At 45.4% G+C, this 19,797-nt stretch overlaps 1 protein-coding gene across 6 annotated transcripts in view; it reads right to left on the bottom strand.

The window, feature by feature from the left end:
* triobpb (TRIO and F-actin binding protein b) overlaps positions 1-19,797 on the bottom strand; it is a 373,748-nt gene that overhangs the window by 304,079 nt on the left and 49,872 nt on the right. For all 6 annotated transcript variants that reach the window (XM_072588503.1, XM_072588505.1, XM_072588506.1 and 3 more), the window contains one exon: positions 19,352-19,784. In XM_072588503.1, coding sequence (XP_072444604.1) covers positions 19,352-19,784 — 433 coding nt within the window. The remainder of the gene's footprint in view (positions 1-19,351; positions 19,785-19,797) is intronic.

Raw genomic sequence — 19,797 nt, 5'->3', positions numbered from 1 at the left:
GACTGTGGTTCACGGATGGAATGAACTTCCTGAGGAAGTGGTGGATGTGGATACAGTTACAACTTTTAACAGACATTTGGATAAGTACATGAATAGGAAAGGTTTGCAGGGATATGGGCCAGGAGCAGGCAGATGGGACTAGTTTAGTTGGCATGGACTGGTTGGGCCGATTGGTCTGTTTCTGTGCTGTATGACTCTTTCAAATCTTTTATCTGCCACATGCTTCATTCTATGCTGTGCCCTCTTCAGGTGCTGTTTAGCTAACTCATCTACCCGATTTAATCCCTCTCTCATCTCCGATACATAATCCAAGTGTGAGATCTGACTTTGGTCCTGTTAATTTTTCTTTAATTAATTTCGAAGGCCCTCTCACTTCATGTCTGAATATTAATTCAAAGGGAGTAAACTGAGTAGATTCATTTGGGGCATCTCTAATGGCAAACAATATGAATGGGATACCTTTATCCCAGTCATTTGGGTAATCCTGACAGTACGCTCTTAACATGGTCTTCAGGGTCTGATGCCACCTTCCTAAAACCCGCTGGGATTCAGGATGATATCCACTTGATTTCAAGTGCTGTATACTCAAGGACCCGAAACCAATCCTTGTGGCACACCACTGGTCACAGGCCTCCAGTCTGAAAAGCAACCCTCCACCAACACCACCCTCCGTCTTCTTCCATTGAATGGGCTGCCACAGGAAGTGGTGGAGACTTGTACAATTACAGCATTTAAAAGGCATCTGGATGGGTAGATGGATAGGAAAGGTTTAGAGGGATATGGGCCAAGTGCTGGCAAATGGAACTAGATTAGGTTAGGATATCTGGTCGGCATAGAGGAGTAGGATCGAAGGGTCTGTTTCCGTGCTGTACATCTCTATGATTCTATTACTCTATTTGGGATGTTAATGAAGACATGATAAGTCAAATGTCCTCCTTCTGTCACATAACAATTCTGTAACTGCAGCGCCAAACCGTTTGTCAAACAAACTGCAAATCTTTCCAAAATGGCAGCAGGTAAAAGTGGAGAGAGAGGTTCTGTGTCATCCATATGGTTGAAAGAACCATCAGCATTCATTGCTCGAGACTACAACATGCGTGTAAGTACGTATATTGCCTAGCAACTGATACTCTGAGGAAAATGCAACACATCAATTATCGTTCACCCAATTACCTTTTGCAAGTTCCTACTGAATCTGCTTCCACTGTCCTTTCAGACAGTAACATTCCAGACGACAACTCATAACCTTAAAAATACTCTCTACTTGCTTCTGGTTCTTTTGCCAATTATTTCCAACATGCACCTGAGCATTACTGACACTCTTGCCCACGTGAACAATGTTTTCACAAGTGTTCTGTCAAAATCCTTCATGTTTCAACTCCCTCTGTTCAATCTCTCCCTCACCCTCTCGACTCTAATCTTCTCAGGTTCTCCAATCATTGCAATCTACAGCACAAAAGGAATCCATACGCATGTCAAGCAAAAAAAAAAGAGCTATCCAGCCTAATCTCATTTTCTAAGCTATTAGTTTATAGCCTTGTAGGTTGTGTCACCCAAATGCTTCCTAAATGTGATGAGCATTTCTGGTACCTCCACCCTTTTAGAAACCACGTTCCAGATTCCCACCACCTCTGGATGAAAAACCTTTCTCCTCAGTTCCTTCTGAACCAGAAGTTTTAAATGTATGACTTCTGGCTGTAATGGAAATACTCTATCTAGGCCTCTTATAATGTTAGACACTTCAATTAAATCTTCCTTCTCTGTTCCAAAAACCATATTGCATCTTTCAAGGCTGCAAAATGTGCCAAAATGTTTCACACCAGCGAAGTACTTTTGAAGTGCAGTCACTGTTGTAGGCCATTCTGCCCTTCGAACCTGCACCACCATTCAATATGATCATGGCTGATCATCCTTAATCAGTATCCTGTTCCTGCCTTATCTCCATAACCTTTGATTCCACTCTCCATGAGAGCTCTATCCAACTCTTTCTTAAATGAATCCAGAGACTGGGCCTCCACTGCCCTCTGGGGCAGAGCATTCCACACAGCCACCACTCTCTGGGTGAAGAAGTTTCTCCTTTTCGGTAGGCAAATTGCAGGCTGGGAGGCTCGAGTTGATGTAGGCCATGACCAGTCTCTCGAAGCACTTCATGATTATGGAGGTCAGAGCTACTGAGTGGTCGTCATTAAGGCAAGTTAAATTTGTTTTCATTGGTACTAGGGTGACGATGGTCTTCTTGAAGCAGGTGGGGACCTCAGCTTATGCAAGGGAGAGGTTGAAGATGTTAGTGCAAACCTCTGCAAGCTGGTTCACACAGGATCCAAGTGCACATCCAGAGACTCTGTCTGGGCCCATCGCTTTCCTTGGGTTGACTCTCAGGAAGACGGAGCTGATGTCTGCAGCGGTGACAGAGGGAACAAGTGCATCTGGGGCCGTCGAAGCAGGTGGCACCAACCGCTGGCATTCTGCTCAAACCGAGCACAGAAAGCATTCAGCACATCAGGGAGGGACATATTTTTGTCTGCTGAATAATTGGATGCATTCTCAGTTCCCAGCTATACTCCCTGTACACCCACAAATGTGTAGCCAAATTCCACACAAACACCACCTACACATTTGCTGATGACACCATAGTGGTAGGATATCAAACAACAACGAGTTGAGGGAGATAAAGGGCTTGGTGCCGTGGTGCAGTGATAACAACCTCTCTCTCAGGAGGCCACTTGGCTCAGCAAATCAATGCCAGCGCTTTGTCAGACATAGTCAGGTAGTCCTACTATCCTCACCTTTTACCTGAACACCAACAAATATTGATTCTTCAGATAATTATCCAATTCTGTTTTGAAAGCTGCAATTTACTATGCCTTCAGCACTTTCTCAGATGTAGGTAGCCTATCTAAACACTCATTGGATATAAACAGTTTTCCTCATGTTGTCTCTGGTTCTTTTGCCAATTACCTTAAATCATTTTCCTCTTGTTCTCACTCCTTCTACCAATGGGAACAGTTTCTCTCTATTTACTCTGACTAGTCCCTCTCATAATTTTGAAACGACTCAGAGGGCTGCCAGGAAGGTAAATTTCCCTCTGAAAGGACTTACCTCAAGTGTCAGAAGCCTTCATTTTCAGCAGCAGTGCGAGCATTGAGAGCAAGGAGCTGAGTGGGAGTGGTTGAATTGCACTCTGGGAAGGTGAGTGAACTCATGCATTTGGGCAATGGCTGAACCCGAGACATTACATGTGTAGTGTCTCCTACCCGCCTCCACCTCTAACCAAAACAAAAAGACTGTGGTGTGTTGATAAGGATTTTTTTATTACTTTCTTATTGTGTGATTGGATAAAACTTTTATTTTTTTCTTTTCATTTATCTATTATTTGATACTATCGTTGGACTCAGTTACACATAAGATTAAAAATGACAGGAGATCTCAGACCTGTGTTACTCTCCTCTTGCTCAATGTGGGAGCTCAGGGACATGGCTGATGTCCCTGACTCCTTCATATGCAGGAAGTGTGTCCAGCTGCAGTTCTTCTTCGACCGCATGACGGCTCTGGAGCTGCGGATGGACTCATTTTGGAGCATCCGCGATGCTGAAGGGTTTGTGGATAGCACATTTAGCAAATTGGTCACATCACAGATTAGGATTGCTGAGGGAGAGAGGAAATGGGTAACCAAAAGGCAGAGAAAGAGCAGAAAGGCAGTGCAGGTGTCCCCTTTGGTCATCTCCCTCCAAAACAGGTATACCATTTAGGATACTATAGGGGGAAGATGGCTCACTAGGAGAGGTTATCGGTAGCCAGGTTCATGGCATTGTGGCTGGCTCTGCTGTACAGAAAGGTGGGAAAACGAGTGAAAGAGCTATAGTCATTGGGGATTCAATTGTAAGGGGAGTGGATAGGCAGTTCTGTGGTTGAAAATGAGACTCCCGAATGGTATGTTGCCTCCCAGGTGCACGGGTCAGGGATGTCTCAGATCGGCTGCACAATATTCTGAAGGGGGAGGGTGAACAGCCAGCTGCTGTGGTGCATATAGGCACCAATGTTATAGGTAAAAGAAATGGGATGAGGTCCTATGTGCAGAATTTAGGGAGCTAGGAGCCAAGTTAAAAAGTAGGACATAGGACATAGAACATAGAACGTTACAGCACAGTACAGGCCCTTCGACCCTTGATGTTGTGCTGACCTATGAAAATAATCTGATGCCCATCTAACCTACACTGTTCCACTATTATCCATATGTATGTCCAATGCCTATTTAAATGCCCTTAATGTAGGCAAGTCTGCTACTGTTACAGGCAGATCATTCCACACAGCTTGAGTGAAACTACCCCTAATATCTGTTCTAAATCTATCACCCCTCAATTTAAAGTTATGTCCCCTCATGTTAGCCTTCACTATCAAAGGAAAAGGGCTCTCACTGTTTAACCCTCTGATTACTTTGTACGTCTCAATTAAGTCACATCTCAACCTTCTTCTCTCCAACAAAAAAGCCTCCGTTCCCTCAGCCTTTCCTCATAAGACCTTCCTTCCATACCAGGCAACATCCTAGTAAATCTCCCCTGAATCCTTTTCAAAGCTTCCACATCTTCCTATAATGCCGTGACCAGAATTGCACACAATACTGCAGGTGCAGCCTCACCAGTGTCTTGTACAGCTGAAGCATGACCTTGTGGCTCCAGAACCCAATTCCCCCTACCAATAAAGCCAACACCTCATATGCCTTCTTAACAACCTTACCAACCTGGGTGGCAGCTTTTAGGGATTTAGGCACCAGGACACTGAGATCTCTCTTCATCTACACTGCCAAGAATTTTACCATTAGCCCAGTCCTCTCCATTCCTATTACTTCTTCCAAAGTGAACTATCTCACACTTTTCCACATTAAACTCCATTTGCCACTTCTCAGCCCAGCTTTGCATCTTATCTATGTCCCTCTGTAACCCACAACATCCTTCAGCACTATCCACAACTCCCCTTACCTTAGTGTCTTCCGCATGTTTACTAACCAATCCTTCCACGCCCACCTCCAGATCATTTATAAAAATGACAAACAGCAGTGGCCCCAAAACAGATCCTTGTGGCACACCACTGGTAACTGAACTCTAGGATGAACATTTCTCCTCAACCACCACACTCTGTCTTCTTTCAGGCTAGCCAATTTCTGATCCAAACAGCTAAATCACCTTCAATTCCGAATCTCCGTATTTTGTGCAATAGCCTACTGTGTGGAACCTTATCAAATGCCTTATTGAAATCCATATACACATCAACTGCTTTACCTTCATCCACCTGTTTTGTCACCTTCTCGAAGAACTCAATAAGGTTAGTAAAGCACGACACACCCTTCACAAAATTGTGTTGACTATCCCTAATCAAATTATTCCTTTCCGGATGCTTATAACCCTTATCTCATTTCCAATACCTCACCCACAACCAAAGTAAGGCTCACTGGCTTTTAACTACTAGGGTTGTCCCAACTCCCCTTCATCTTGTGGCACTATTCCTGTCGACAATGATGACATAAAGATCAAAGCCAAAGGCTCTGCAATTTCCTCCCTGGCTTCCCAGAGAATCAGAAGATAAATCCTCTCCAGCCCAGGGGGTATTATCTCTTTTCAGATCTTCCAAAATTGCTAAAACCTTTGTCAGTCTCAATCCCATTTAATCTTGTAGCTTGTATCTCCGCATTCTCACTAACATTGTCCTTTTCCAATGTGAATACTGACAAAAAGTATTCATTAAGCACCTCCCCTATGTCCTCAGACTCCACACACAACTTCCCACTACTATTGTTGATTGGTCCTAATCTTACTATAGCCACTCTTTTATTCCTGATAGACCTACAGAAGGCCCGCGGGTTTTCCTTGATCCTATCCACCAACAACTTCTAATGTTCCCTCCAGGCTCTTCTTAGCCAGAAAAGATCTAAAGAGAAGGCTAACTTGTAACTCTCAAGCGCTCCAACTGAGCCTTCACACCTCATCCTCACATAAGCCTTCTTCTTCCTTTTGACAAGAGCTTCAACTTCTTTAGTAAACCATGGCTCCCCCTCTTGACATCTACTTCCCTGCCTGATAGGTATATACTTATCAAGGACCCACAGTAGCTGTTCCTTGAATAAGTTTCACATTTCAAGTGTGTCCATCCTCTGCAGTTTCCTTCCCCATCCTATTGCCTTTCTCCCATTTGTATCTCTTTCTTGTGGCATATACCTATCCCTACCCATTGCTATTGTAAACATAACCAAATTATGATCACTATCACCAAAGTGCTCACCTGCATCCAAATCTAACACCTGGCTGGGTTCATTCCCCAGTATTAAATCTAGTATGGCATCTCCCCTTGTTGGCCTGCCTACACCTGTGTCAGAAAACCCTCCTGGCACACATTGAACAAAAAATGAATAATCAAAACTACTTGAACTATAGTATTCCCAGACAATGCTGGGGAAGTTAAAGCCCCATAACAACTACCCTATTACTCTCGGTGCTATTGACAATCACCTTTGCTATCCTTTCCTCTACATCCCTGGAACAATTCGGAGATGTACAGAAAACTCCCAACAGGGTGACCTCTCTTTTCCTGGAGGAACTCAGAGGTAGTAATCTCAGGATTGCTACCAGTGCCATGTGCTAGCCAGAGAAGAAGTGAAAGAATAGGCAGGATGAATGCGTGGCTTGACAGACGGTGCAGGAGGGAGGGGTTCAGAATTTTGAGACATTGGCACCGGTTCTGGGGAAGGTGGGACGATTACAAACTGGATGGTCTACACCTGGGCCAATGTCCTCGGGAGTGCTTTTGTTAACGTTGTTGATGAGGGTTTAAGTTAATGTGGCAGGGGGATGGGTACCAAATGAGGATGTTAGAGAATAGTAAGCAGGTAGTAACTAGGTAATGAAGTTAGCATGACTGGAGGAAAGAGTCGGCGGGGAGCAGATGATGAACGCAAAGGGACAGATTCGCTGAAGTACGTTGGCTTTAATGCAAAAAGTGTAGTAGGTAAGATTAGATTCCCTACAGTGTGAAAACAGGCCCTTCGGCCCAATAAGTCCACACCAACCATCCAAAGAGTAACCCACCCCCCTCTGACTAATGCACTATGGGCAATTTAACATGGCAAATTCACCTGACCTGCACATCTTTGGGAGGAAACCCACGCAGACACTGGGGGAGAATGTGCAAACTCCACACAGATAATTGCCCAAAGCTGGAATTGAACCTGGAACCCTGGTGCTGTGAGGCAGCAGTGCTAACCACTGAGCTGCCATGCCACCCCAAAATGCAGATGAACTTAGGGCTTGGATGAGTACCTGGGAGTATGATGTTATTTCTATTACTGAGACTTGGTTGAGGGGAGGGTATAATTGGCAACTAAATATCGCAGGATACAAATGTTTCAGGTGGGATAGAGAGGGAGATAATAGGGGTGGAGGAATTGCATTTCTGGTCAGAGAGGATCTCACAGCTGTGCTGAAGGAGGGCACTATGGAGGAATTGAACAGTGAGGCAAAATGGGCAGAGCTCAGAAATAGGAAGGGTGCGGTAACAATGTTGGGGCCATACTACAACAGCAAGCATGAGATAGGGGTACAAATATGTTGACAAATTATGGTAAAAGCAACAGTGTTAAAGTCTAGGTGGAGCATCCAGGCGGGTTTTAGAGAGCAGTATGTATCTAGTCCAACTTGGGAAGGGGCAATACTGGATCTGGTGTTGGGGAATGAGCCTGGCCAGGTGGTTGAAGTTTCAGTGGGGGATTACTTTGGGAATAGCGATCACAAGTCCATAAGTTTTAGAATACACATGGACAAAGACAAGAGTGGTCCTAAAGGAAGAATGCTAAATTGGGGGAAGGCCAACTATAGCAAAAATCAGCAAGAGCTGGGGAATGTGGATTGGGAGCAGCTGTTTGAGGGTAAATCCACATTTGATGTGTGGGAGACTTTTAAAGACAGGTTGATTAGAGTGCAGGACAGACACGTCCCTGTGAAAATGTGGGCGGCACGGTGGTTAGCACTGCTGCCTCACAGCGCCATAGACCCGGGTTCAATTCCCGCCTCAGGCGACTGACTGTGTGGAGTTTGCATATTCTCCCCGTGTCTGCGTGGGTTTCCTCCGGGTGCTCTGGTTTCCTCCCACAGTCCAAAAATGTGCAGGTTAGGTGAATTGGCCACGCTAAATTGTCCGTAGTGTTAGATGTAGGGGAATGGGTAGGGGTGGGTGCGCTTCGGCAGGTTGGGCCGAAGGGCCTGTTTCCACACTGTAAGTAATCTAATCTTATCTAATCTAGAAATGGCAAGAGTAGGGAACTATGGGTGACAGGTGAAATTGTGAGACTAGCTGAGAGGAAAAAGGAAGCATAAATAAGATTTAGGTGACTAAAAACAGATGAAGTTTCAGAGGAATATGGGGAAAGTGGGAACAATCTGAAATTAGGCATTAAGAGAGCTAAAAGAGGTGATATCTTTAGTAAACATGGCTAAGGAAAATCCAAAAGCCTTTTATTCAGATATAAGAATCAAGAGGGTAACTAGAGAAAGGCTTGGCCCACTCAAAGGAGGAAAATTATGTGTGAAGTCAGAGAAATTGGGTAAGATTCTTACTGAGTACTTTGCATTAGTATTCACCGAGGAGAGGAACGTGATGAATATTGAGGTTAGGGATAGATTTTTGATTTTTCTAGGTCAAGTCAGCATAAGGAGTGAGGAAATGTTGGGTATTCTAAAAGGTATTAAGGTGGACAAGTCCCCAGGTCCAGATGGGATCTATCCCAGGTTGCTGAGGGAAGCGAGAGAGAAAATAACTGGGACCTTAACAGATATCTTGTAGCATCCTTGAACATGGGTGTGGTCCCAGAGGATTGGAAAATTGCTAATGTTGTCCCCATGTTTAAGACGGATAGCAGGGATGATCCAGGTAATTATAGACTGATGATCCTGATATCAGTGGTAGGGAAGCTGCTGGAGAAGATACGGAGGGATAGGATCTATTTACATTTGGAAGAAAATGGATTTATCAGTAATAAGCAACATGGTTTTTTGGAGGGAAGGTCACGTCTCACCAACTTTACAGAATTCTGTGAGGAAATGACAAAGTTGATTGATGAGGGAAGGGCTGTAGATGTCATGTACATGGACCTCAGTAAGACATTTAATAAGGTTCCCCATGGTAGGCTGATAGAGAAAGTAAAGTCGCATGGAGTCCAGGGTGTACTAGCTAGATGGATAGAGAACTGGCAAGGCAGCAGGAGACAGAGAGTAGTGGTGGAAGGAAGTTTTTCAAAATGAAGAACTGTGGCCAGTGGTGTTTCACAGGGATCTGTGCTGGGACCACTGTTGTTTATGATGTACATAAATGATCTGGAGGAAGGTATAGGTGGTCTGATTAGCAAGTTTGCAGATCACACTATGATTGGTGGAGTAGCAGATAATGAAGGGGACTGTGAGAGAATGCAGCAGAATATAGATAGTTTGGAGAGTTGGGCAGAGACCTGGCAGATGGAGTTCAAGCCAGACAAATGCGAGGTGCTGCACTTTGGAATATCCAATTCTAGAGTGAATTATATGCTAAGTGGAAAAGCCCTGGAGAAAATTGATATACAGAGAGATCTGGGTATTTAGGTTTATTGTACCCTGAAGGTGGCAATGCAGGTCAATAGATTGGTCAAGAAGACATACTGCATGCTTTCCTTCATTGGACGGGGTATTGAGTACAAGTGTTGGCAGGTCATGTTACCTTGTATAGGAGCTGAAAATGTGTTGCTGGAAAAGTGTAGCAGGTCAGGCAGCATCCAAGGAATAGGAGAATCGACGTTTCGGGCATAAGCCCTTCTTCAGGAATGAGGAAAGTGTGTCCAGCAGGCTAAGATAAAAGGTAGGGAGGAGGGACTTGGGTGAAGGGCATTGGAAATGTAATAGGTGGAAGGAGGTCAAGGTGAGGGTGATAGGCCAGAGTGGGGGTGGGGGCAGAGAGGTCAGGAAGAAGATTGCAGGTTAGGAAGGCAGCGCTGAGTTCGAGGGATTTGACTGAGACAAGGTGGGGGGAGGGGAAATGAGGAAACTGGAGAAATCTGAGTTCATCCCTTGTGGTTGCAATCTTCTTCCTGACCTCTCTGCCTCCACCCCCACTCCGGCCTATCACCCTCACCTTGACCTCCTTCCACCTATCGCATTTCCAATGCCCCTCCCCCAAGTCCCTCCTCCCTACCTTTTATCTTGGCCTGCTTGGCACGCTTGGCACACTTTCCTCATTCCTGAAGAAGGGTTTATGCCCGAAACGTCGATTCGCCTGCTCCTTGGATGCTGCCTGACCTACTGTGCTTTTCCAGCAACACATTTTTCAGCTCTGATCTCCAGCATCTGCAGTCCTCACTTTCTCTACGATGTATAGGACTTTGGTTCAGCCACATTTGGAATACTGCTCACAGTTCTGGTCGCCACATTACCAAATGTATGTGGATGCTTTGGAGAGAGTGCAGAGGAGGTTCACCAGGATGTTGCAAGCAGCTTTTTCCCCCCCCCAGAGTGGGCGACTCAATTACTAGAGGTCATGAGTTCAAGGTGAGGGGGGGAAAGTTTAAGGCAAGATCGGGACCAGATGGGCCAATGGGCTGAGAAGTGGCAGCTGGAGTTTAATTCAGATAAATGCGAGGTGCTGCATTTTGGGAAAGCAAATCTTAGCAGGACTTATACACTTAATGGTATGGTCCTAGGAAGTGTCTGTTTTCATGTTGTACATGACTACGTTCTTTACGCAGAGGATGGTGGATGCTTGGAATGTGTTGCCAATGGAGGTGTAGAGGCAGGCACTATAGCATCATTTAAGATGTATCTAGACAGATACATGAATGGGCAGGGAGCAGAGGTTTACAGATCCTTAGAAAATAGGCGACAGGTTTAGATAGAGGATCTGGATCAGCGCAGCTTAGAGGGCCGAAGGGCCTGTTCTGTGCTGTAATTTTCTTTGTTTTTTGTTCAATCAAATCTCGTCACATTTTTCTCTTTTCTAATAAATGTGCAGAGTGATGTTTAGTTCATATAATTTTTAGCAAGGCCTTTGACAATGCCCCACATGAGAGACTGATAAAGAAGATAAAAGAGGATCTAGGGTAATATGACAAGTTAGATCCAAAATTGGTTACTGGCAGGAGACAGAGGTCAATGGTAAAAGGCTGTTTGTGTGACTGGAGGCTGCTGGCCAGTGATGTACCACAGGGATCAGTACTGAGTCGCTAATGGTTCATGATATGTATAAACAATGAGAATATGGGAGGGATGATAAGAAGTTTGCAAATGACATGAAAATTGGCCAGGTGGTTGACAATGAGATAGAAGCTCTTAGTTATTGGATGATATAAACTGATTGGTTAGATGGATAGATCAGTGGCAGATAGAATTTTTTTTATTCACATATGGGATTTGGGCATCACTGGCTGGCCAGCATTTATTGCCCATCTCTATTTACCCTTAAGAAGGTGGTGATGAACTTACTTCTTGAACCATGGCATGGTAGTTCAGTGGTTTGCACTGCTGCCTCATAGTGCCAGGGACCCAGGTTCGATTCCCGCCTCGGGTGTCTATCTGTGTTGAGTTTACACATTTTCCCCATGTCTGCGTGGGTATCCTCTGGTTGCTCAGGTTTCCTCCCACAGTCCAAAGCTGTGCAGGTTAGGTGAATTGGCCATACTAAAATTGCCCATAGTGTTCAGGGGTGTGTAGGTTAGTTGTATTAGTCTGGGATAAATGTAGCGAAATGGCTCTTCGGAGGGTCGATCTGGACTTGTTGGGCTGAAGGGCCTGTTTCCACACTGTAGGGATTCTACATCATTCTATTTCTGTAGCACTGCAGTCCACAGCTAAACGTTGACCCACAATGTATACGAGAAATTTGCAGATAGTGATGTTCCCATGTATCTGCTGCCCTTCCTTCCAGATGGAAGGGGTTGTGGGTGTAGGTGAATTTTTGCAGTGCATCTTGCAGATAGTATACACTGCTGCTACTGAGTATTGGTGGTAGAAGAAGTGGGTGTTTGTAGGTTTGGTGCCAATCAAGTGGGCAGCTTTGCCTGGAAAGTATTAAGCTTGTTGAGTATTGTTAGAGCTGCATCCATCCACGCAAGTGGGGGGGTATTCCATCACAATCCTGACTTATGTCTTGGAGACTCTGGACAGTGGACAGACTTTGGGGAGTCAGCAGGTGTGTTACTCAGTGCAGTTTTCCTGGCCTTTGACCTGCTCTTGTAGCTACTTATGTTTATGTGGCAAGTTCAGTAAGTTTCTGGTCAATGGTAAACCCCCATGATGTTGATAGTTGGGGAATTCAGTGATGGTTACGCCTTTGAACATGAATGGGCAGTAGTTAGATTGTCTCTTACTCGAGATAGTCATTGTCCGGTATTAGAGAGGTGTGAATGTTACTTTACACTTAACAGCCCAAGCCTGGATATGTCCATATCTTGATGCATTTGAACAATGGCTGCTTCAGTATACAAGGAGTTGCAAATGGTGCTAAACATTGAGCAATCATTGGCAAAGACCCCCACTTCTGATCCTAAGTTGAAGGGAAGGTCATTGATTAAGCAACTGATCAAGGTTGGACCTAGGACACTAACCTGAGGATCTCTTGCAGAGATGTCTTGGAGTTCAAATGACGGACCTCCAACAACCACAATGTCTTCCTATGTGCTTGGTATGACTCCAAGTTTGCCCCGATACCCATTGTTTCCAGTTTTGTTAGGGCTCCTTGATGCTACACTCAGTCGAATGCAGCCTTGATGTCAAACGCTGTCACTCTCATCTCATCTCTGGAATTCAGCTCTTCGATCATGTTTGAACTCAGACTGTAATGAGGTCAGGAGCTGAGTGGCCCAGGTGGAACACAAACTGGGCGTCAGTAAGCAGGATGTGGAAGTGCTGGTGTTGGACTGGGGTGGACAAGGTCAGAAGTCACATGGTACCAGGTTATAGTCCAATACATTTGAAATCACAAGCTTTTGGAGTGCTGCTCCTTCATTAGGTGAGGTAAGCAAGGTAATGCTGAGTGGATGGAGCTGGACAACACTGTTGATGGCACCTTCCACTACTTAATGATGATCAAAAGTAGACTGATGGGATGCTAACTGTCAGGGTTTATCCTGCTTTTTGCATACAGGACATACATGGACAATTCCCTACATTATTGGATAGATGTCAGTATTGTACTGTTACTGGAATACCTTGACTAGGGGAGTACAGTGGAACCTCGATTATCCGAACATCAATTATCTGAATATCGGATTGTCCGAAGGAGATCTTGAGGACCGAAATAAACATTACATCAAAGAGTGTTTCCAACACTGAGCACGTCTTTTGTTTACAATGATTAAACAGGCACTGTCTCCAAATGACTGTCCTCCCTCGTTCTCTCCCCACACTTTCCCTGGAGTTCTACAGAGGGTTGTATCCTAAACCACCCCCTTCCCCAGAAAATCTCTCCAACATTGTCCTGTATAGGGCAAAGGTTGCAGTAGGTCAAAACGTTGCAGTAAAAGGTTGTGTGTCTGTGTGTATGTATACACTATTTGGAGACTTACCCCACAAAGACTGCAGCAGCAGACTTATTGTTGGGCGGGGGTGGATGGGGGTGGGCAGTGTTGGACGGGTTTGGGGGAGGCGGGGGGGGCGTGTTCAATAGGGTGGGGAGCGGTATTGGACGGGGTTGGGGGCGAATGTAGGGGGTTTTGAACGGTGGCGGGGGTATTGGATGGGGTAGGGGGCAGTGTTAAATGGGGGATCGGGCGGGTGAGGGGCGGTATTGGACGGGGGGCTGGGTGGGGGGTGTTCGATGGGGATGAGGGGCGGGTGGTGGGTAGTGTTGGACGAGGGGCGGTGTTGGACAGGGTGAGGGGACGAGTGGCGGGCGGTATTGGATGGGGACGAGGGGTGGGGGGTGAGCAGCAGGCGGTGTTGGTTGGGAGAGGGGCAGGGGGCGGTGTTGGACTGGGCGGGGGGGTGAGCAGCGGGCGGTATTGGATGGAGGCAAGGGGTGGGGGCCAGTGTTGGATGGGATGAGAGGCAGGGGCGATGTTGGATGGGGTGGGGGGTGAGCAGCGGGCAGTGTTAGATGGGGGCAAAGGGTGGGAGGTGGTGTTAGATGGGGCGGGAGCGGTGTTGGACAGGGCGGGGGTGGTGTTGGATAGGGCGGGGGAGTGAGCAGCAGGTGGTGTTGGATTGGGCAAGGGGTGGAGGGCGGATTTGGATGGGATGGGGGACGGTGTTGGACAGGGTGGGGGGTGAGCAGCGGGCGGTGTTGGATGGGGGTGAGGGGCTGGGGGCGGTGTTGGATGGGGGCGAAGGGGTGAGCAGCGGGTGGTGTGGGATGGGGCGAGGGGTGGGGGCGGTGTGGGATGGGGCGAGGTGGTGTGGGATGGGGTGAGGGGCGGGGCGAGGGTGGTGTTGGATGGGGCGAGGGGTGGTGTTAGATGGGGCGAGGGGGGCGTTGGATGGGGCGAGGGGTGGGGGGTGGTGTTAGATGGGGCGAGGGGGGCGTTGGATGGGGCGAGGGGTGGTATTAGATGGGGCGAGGGGGGCGGTGTTGGATGGGGCGAGGGGCAGAGGCGGTGTTAGATGGGGCGAGGGGCGGAGGCAGTGTTGGATGGGGCAAGGGGCGGAGGCAGTGTTGGATGGGGCAAGGGGTGGGGGGCGGTGTGAGATGGAGCGAGGGGCGGGGCGGTGTGGGATGGGGTGAGGGGCGGGGGGCAAGGGCGGTGTTGGATGGGGCAAGGGCAGTATAGGACGGGTCAGGGGGGCGAGCAGCGGGCGGTGTTAGACGGTGGTGCAGGGGCTCGCGCGCGGTCTGCTGCTGCCTCGTCTCTTGAATGGGGACCAAACTTTAAAATACCCAAGCCCCAGAGGAAAGGTATTTAAATTGATTATCCGAACAATCAATTATCCAAATGAAATATTACCCTCCCATCTCGTTCAGATAATTGAGGTTCCTCTAGAGTGGGTTCTGGAACACAAGTCTTCAATTTTGTTACTGAAATGTGGTTAGGACCCATAGCCTTTGTAGTATCCACTGTCTTCAGCTGTTTCTTAATATCACATAGAGTGAATCGACTTGGCTAAAGACTGGCAGCTCTGATACTGGGGACCACTGGAGTAGACAGAGATACATCATCCACTCGGCACTTCTAGCTGAAGTGTGAGCTGATGCACTTTGGAAGGAATAACAAGACAAGGGAGGACTCAATGAATGACAAGACATAAGGAATCTCAGAGGAACACAAGGATCTTGGGATGCTGGAATTGCTGAAGGTGGCAGGGCAGGTTAATATAGTAGTTAAGAAGACATGGTTGAGGAGGGACCTGATAGAAATGTAAAGTATTATGAGGACAGGATGGACAGAAAACAGCTGTTTCCCTTACTTGATGGGTCAATAACAAGGGTGCACCTTTAAGGTGGAAAGCGATGTTCAGAGGAGATTTGAGGAAAAGTATTTCCACCCAGAGATCTGGAATGCAATGCCTGGGAATGTAATTGAGAGGGGTAACCTCACAACCTTTACAAAGTGCTAGGATGAGCACTTGAAATGTCTTAACACTCAAGGCTATGGTTCTCATATCGCAAAGTGGGACAAGTGTGGATCTAAATTAGCTCTGATGGTACAGACTCAATAGGCTAAAGGCTTCTTTTGTACTGTATGATTTTGCTTTATTTTTATCATTTTTGATTTACAGCTGTGAACTGTGAGCTGAAAGCTGAAGATGACCTTTGGTCAGCAATTCATTTTTTTTAAAAAAAAGAGAACAAAGAAACTCTTTGCTAAATAGGTCAGGCCTGGGAGTCAGCTAGTGGTTGGTATTTGTTCAAGATTTTTTGTGGACATTTCAATTCCTGAGAGGCATTATGCTCAAACAATGGCAGATGTTTGAATATTTGTTGTGGTCTCAGAGGGAGTTATGGTGTCAATCAGTCTAACAAAAAATGTGTTGGAAAAAACAGAAAGAACAACCAAAGTTATTAACTGTGTACTCACAGCAGAGGATTGTGGCTGTCAAAGCTACAAAACGGAAGTTTGATTGCTCCCTGGTTTACCTCCCATTATCAAATTATCGAAAGTTTGGAGAAAAGAATTTCAGTTTTAAGAATTAAGTGAATATTTCTCAGAGTCCACTGGGAGCTGTTTGCATTGACTGGTGTCTTCAGAAACCAAGTTACAATCCCACAATATTACAGATCATGGTAGCGGCATGGTGGCACAGTGGTTAGCACTGCTGCCTCACAGCGCCAGAGACCCGAGTTCAATTCCTAACTCAGGCGACTGACTGTGTGGAGTTTGCACATTCTCCCCATGTCTGCGTGGGTTTCCTCTGGGTGCTCCGGTTTCCTCCCACAGTCGAAAAATGCGCAGGTCAGGTGAATTGGCCACGCTAAATTGACTGTAGTTTTAGGTGTAGGGGAATGGGTCTGGATGGGTTGTGCTTCGGCAGGTTGGTGTGGACTTGTTGGGCCGAAGGGCCTGTTTCTACACTGTAAGTAATCTAATCTAAATAGTAATCTAATCTAATCATGGAGATTGCTTATGTGAACTGGCCAGTTATATGCCATTTTTCTTTGGATTCATCCCTTGCCTCTGTCTGTTTGTTTGTCTATCTTTGTCTTGAGTAGGGGCCAGAATCACAAAAGATCAGATTTCAATTACAGACATTAATTAGATTATTTTGTTAATTTTGCTCCGTTAAAGCTACTACAAAGGAACCTTGATTATCCGGCTTTCAATTATCCGAATATTGGATTTTCCAGAAAGATTGCAAGGTCCCAATGCTCAGCTAAACAATGTTATCTGGTATTCAATTATCCGAAATTCGATTAACCAAATGAAATACTCCCTGCCCGAGCCCTTTGGATAATTGAGGTTCCTCTGTATATTCATTAATTAATTGTTAATTCTTTTGTTTAAGCTATAAACCTGGTGTCTGGTATCAGTTATTCACAAAATCTGGTATTGATGATTCAAAAAAGTCTGGTTAGGAACTACTGGGGCAATTTTGAGGGTCACTGAATATTTTGAATGTATTGTGTTATGAATACAGGGATAGGGAGGCTCATTTAGTTTGGCAGTCTATCTCTGTGCCGTAACAAAACTTCTAGGATTCTAAAATTAAAATGAGAAGGAGGAGGCCATCAGCCCATTGAGTCTGCCCCAATCATTGAGATCATGGCAGATCTTCTATTTTGACACCATGTTCCTGCAGTACCCTCATATCTCTAGATAATTTTAATGTGAAGAAAACTATCAATCTCTGCCCTGAACATACTCAAAGACTAGGACTCCACAGTCGCTGGGGCTGGGAATTCCAAATCTTCTGAGTGAATAAATTCCTCATCATTTGGGATCTGAATGGCCTGCCCCTTAATTTGAGATTGTGTCTCTGGTTTTAGATCCCCCCTCCTAAAGCCAGAGCTAAAACAAGTTTGCATGTTTCAATGAGATCACTTCCCATTCTTCTCAACTTCAGAGAATATAGATCCTGTCCATCTGAAGTTCCTTATAGGACAATCCCTCCATCCCAGCAATTAGCTTGGTTAAGCATCTCACTTGGTCTATGGCAAGTACCGTATATACTCGTGTATAGGTCGAGTTTTGACGACCATTTTATTTAGCTGAAATTAGGGTGTTGTTTTCAAGGGATGAAATTCATGCTTGGCATAAGTCAGAAAATAGATGAAGAGCCAGATCTCTATATAAAATGTTAAACAATGATATCTTGGATATTAGCAAAGTTAAACAAAGTAAAATGGCCCCAGCTTGTACAAAATGCTAAAAGAAGGCCCCAGCTTGTACAAAGTGCTAAAACAATTATAATACATCCATACTTTGTAGGTAGTAACTACTGTGGTTGAGTATTGGACACATGGTGAAGAAAGAAGTTTGTACTCAAGTCCTGATTGTCATTTGCATTTCATCTTCAAGTAGTAATAAGATTTTAAGTACTAGTGCGGAAACTGATGACGTGGATTACAGTAATTCTGAAAACCTGGAATGGATTGTGATGGCTTGCAGACTGGAAGATCCGGAATGGAGCATTACAGCCAGCAGACTGGAAAGCCTGTTTGGAGCGCAATGGGTAGGCACACTGACTCATAAATGTTGATCCGTAACTTTGAAGAACTAGGATCAACTTATACATGAGATATATGGAAAATACATGACTTTTCTAGCCAAAAATAAGAGGTTGACTTATACACGAGGTCAACCTATACACGAGTATATATGGTACATCCATTCTAAGTTAAGATACCAAAACTGTATGCAATACTCCAAATGTGGTCTTTCCAAAGGTCTATATAATTGCAAGAAAATATCTTTACTGAAACCCAACACACCATTTACCTTCTTAACTGCTTGCTGAACCTGCACGTTAACATTCATTGACTCATGAACAAGATACTCAAGTTCTTTCAAAGATCAGAATTTCCCAGCTTCTCACCATTTAAGGAATACTCTTTTTTTCCCCGACCAGAGTGGATAATTGAACGTTTTTCCACATTATATTTCATCTGCCAAATTCTTACCTACTCACTTAGCCTCTCCAAATCCTCTTGAAGAATCTTTATATCGTCCTCACAACTCTCGCTTCTGCCTAGTTTTGTGTAATTTGCAAATTTGGAAATATTATGTTTAAACACCACGTCCAAATCATTGACACAGTTAATGAAAAGCTTTGGCTCATAGTGACCCTGCGGTATCCCATTAGTCATAACCTGCCAACCTGAAAATGACATGTTTATTCTTACTCTGCTTTTCTGCCCATTCATCACTTCTCAATCCAGTGCATTCCTCCCAATCCTATATGCTCTAATTTTGTTTACTACCTCTTGTGTGGGATCATAGCAAGGGCTTTATGAAAATCTAAATATACCACATCAATCTGTTCATCCTTATCTATTATGCTAGTTTCATTCTCAAAATATTCCCCACCAGTTCTGTAGATCTTTTGTACATTGCCGCCAATACTTTCATGTAACCCTATCAACATAATCTCTATCCCTTGCTGCTGTATTAATCCTGAATATTTTTATGATATTCTCCTCTACTCCATGGGGTAATAGGGAGTCCTGTCACTCCCTGGATAAAGATGTCTTCTGAATTTCCTACTGGATCGCTTAGTGACTAGCTTTCATTTATTGTCTGCTAATTTCAACCTCCACACCTTCTTTATTTTGACCATATCGAACATTTTTGTAACTGTAAACCCCTCTAACAGGCCTACATCCCTCGTCTGCTCTTTCCGAGATGGTTTAATCATGAGGGCAGTTATTCTCTGTTCTACACACATGCAGCCGAGAGAGTTGTTAAAACAATTGTACTAACCTACGTTCTTGTCCAAACAAGCGTTCAACCTCCTCTCGTCCCGGGCTCCGTGTTCGAATCCTCTGCCCTAGCTGCTTACAATCCTGCTCCAACTTCTCTCGACTGATGATTCGCTTGGGCATTGGGATATCAGCCAACACTGTGTAGTCCTGCCGGAGGAGCCTGCCATCTGAGCTGGCCACACTGCCTGTTCCCCAGCTTGTCTCTGACTCAAAGGAGCTTTGCGATGATGTCAAGCAGCCAAGGCTGAGCACCCCTCCCCCTCCAGCTGTGTTGCCAAGTGCAGCTGAGTTGCTTTGGCTCACAGCCTTGGTCTCTACTGTCCGCCGCGGACTGGGGACTGTGTCCTGTTTCGTTCGTTCCAAGGAAAAGTATCCACTTTCCATACGTGAATTCCGGCTGCTCACTCGCTCTCCGCTTACCAACTCCCCGCCTGCCAATGACAA

The sequence above is a fragment of the Chiloscyllium punctatum genome, chromosome 18 (assembly GCF_047496795.1).
Source record: "Chiloscyllium punctatum isolate Juve2018m chromosome 18, sChiPun1.3, whole genome shotgun sequence".
In the NCBI taxonomy this organism is placed as follows: Eukaryota; Metazoa; Chordata; class Chondrichthyes; order Orectolobiformes; family Hemiscylliidae; genus Chiloscyllium; species Chiloscyllium punctatum.
This window is presented reverse-complemented; position numbering and strand designations above follow the sequence as displayed.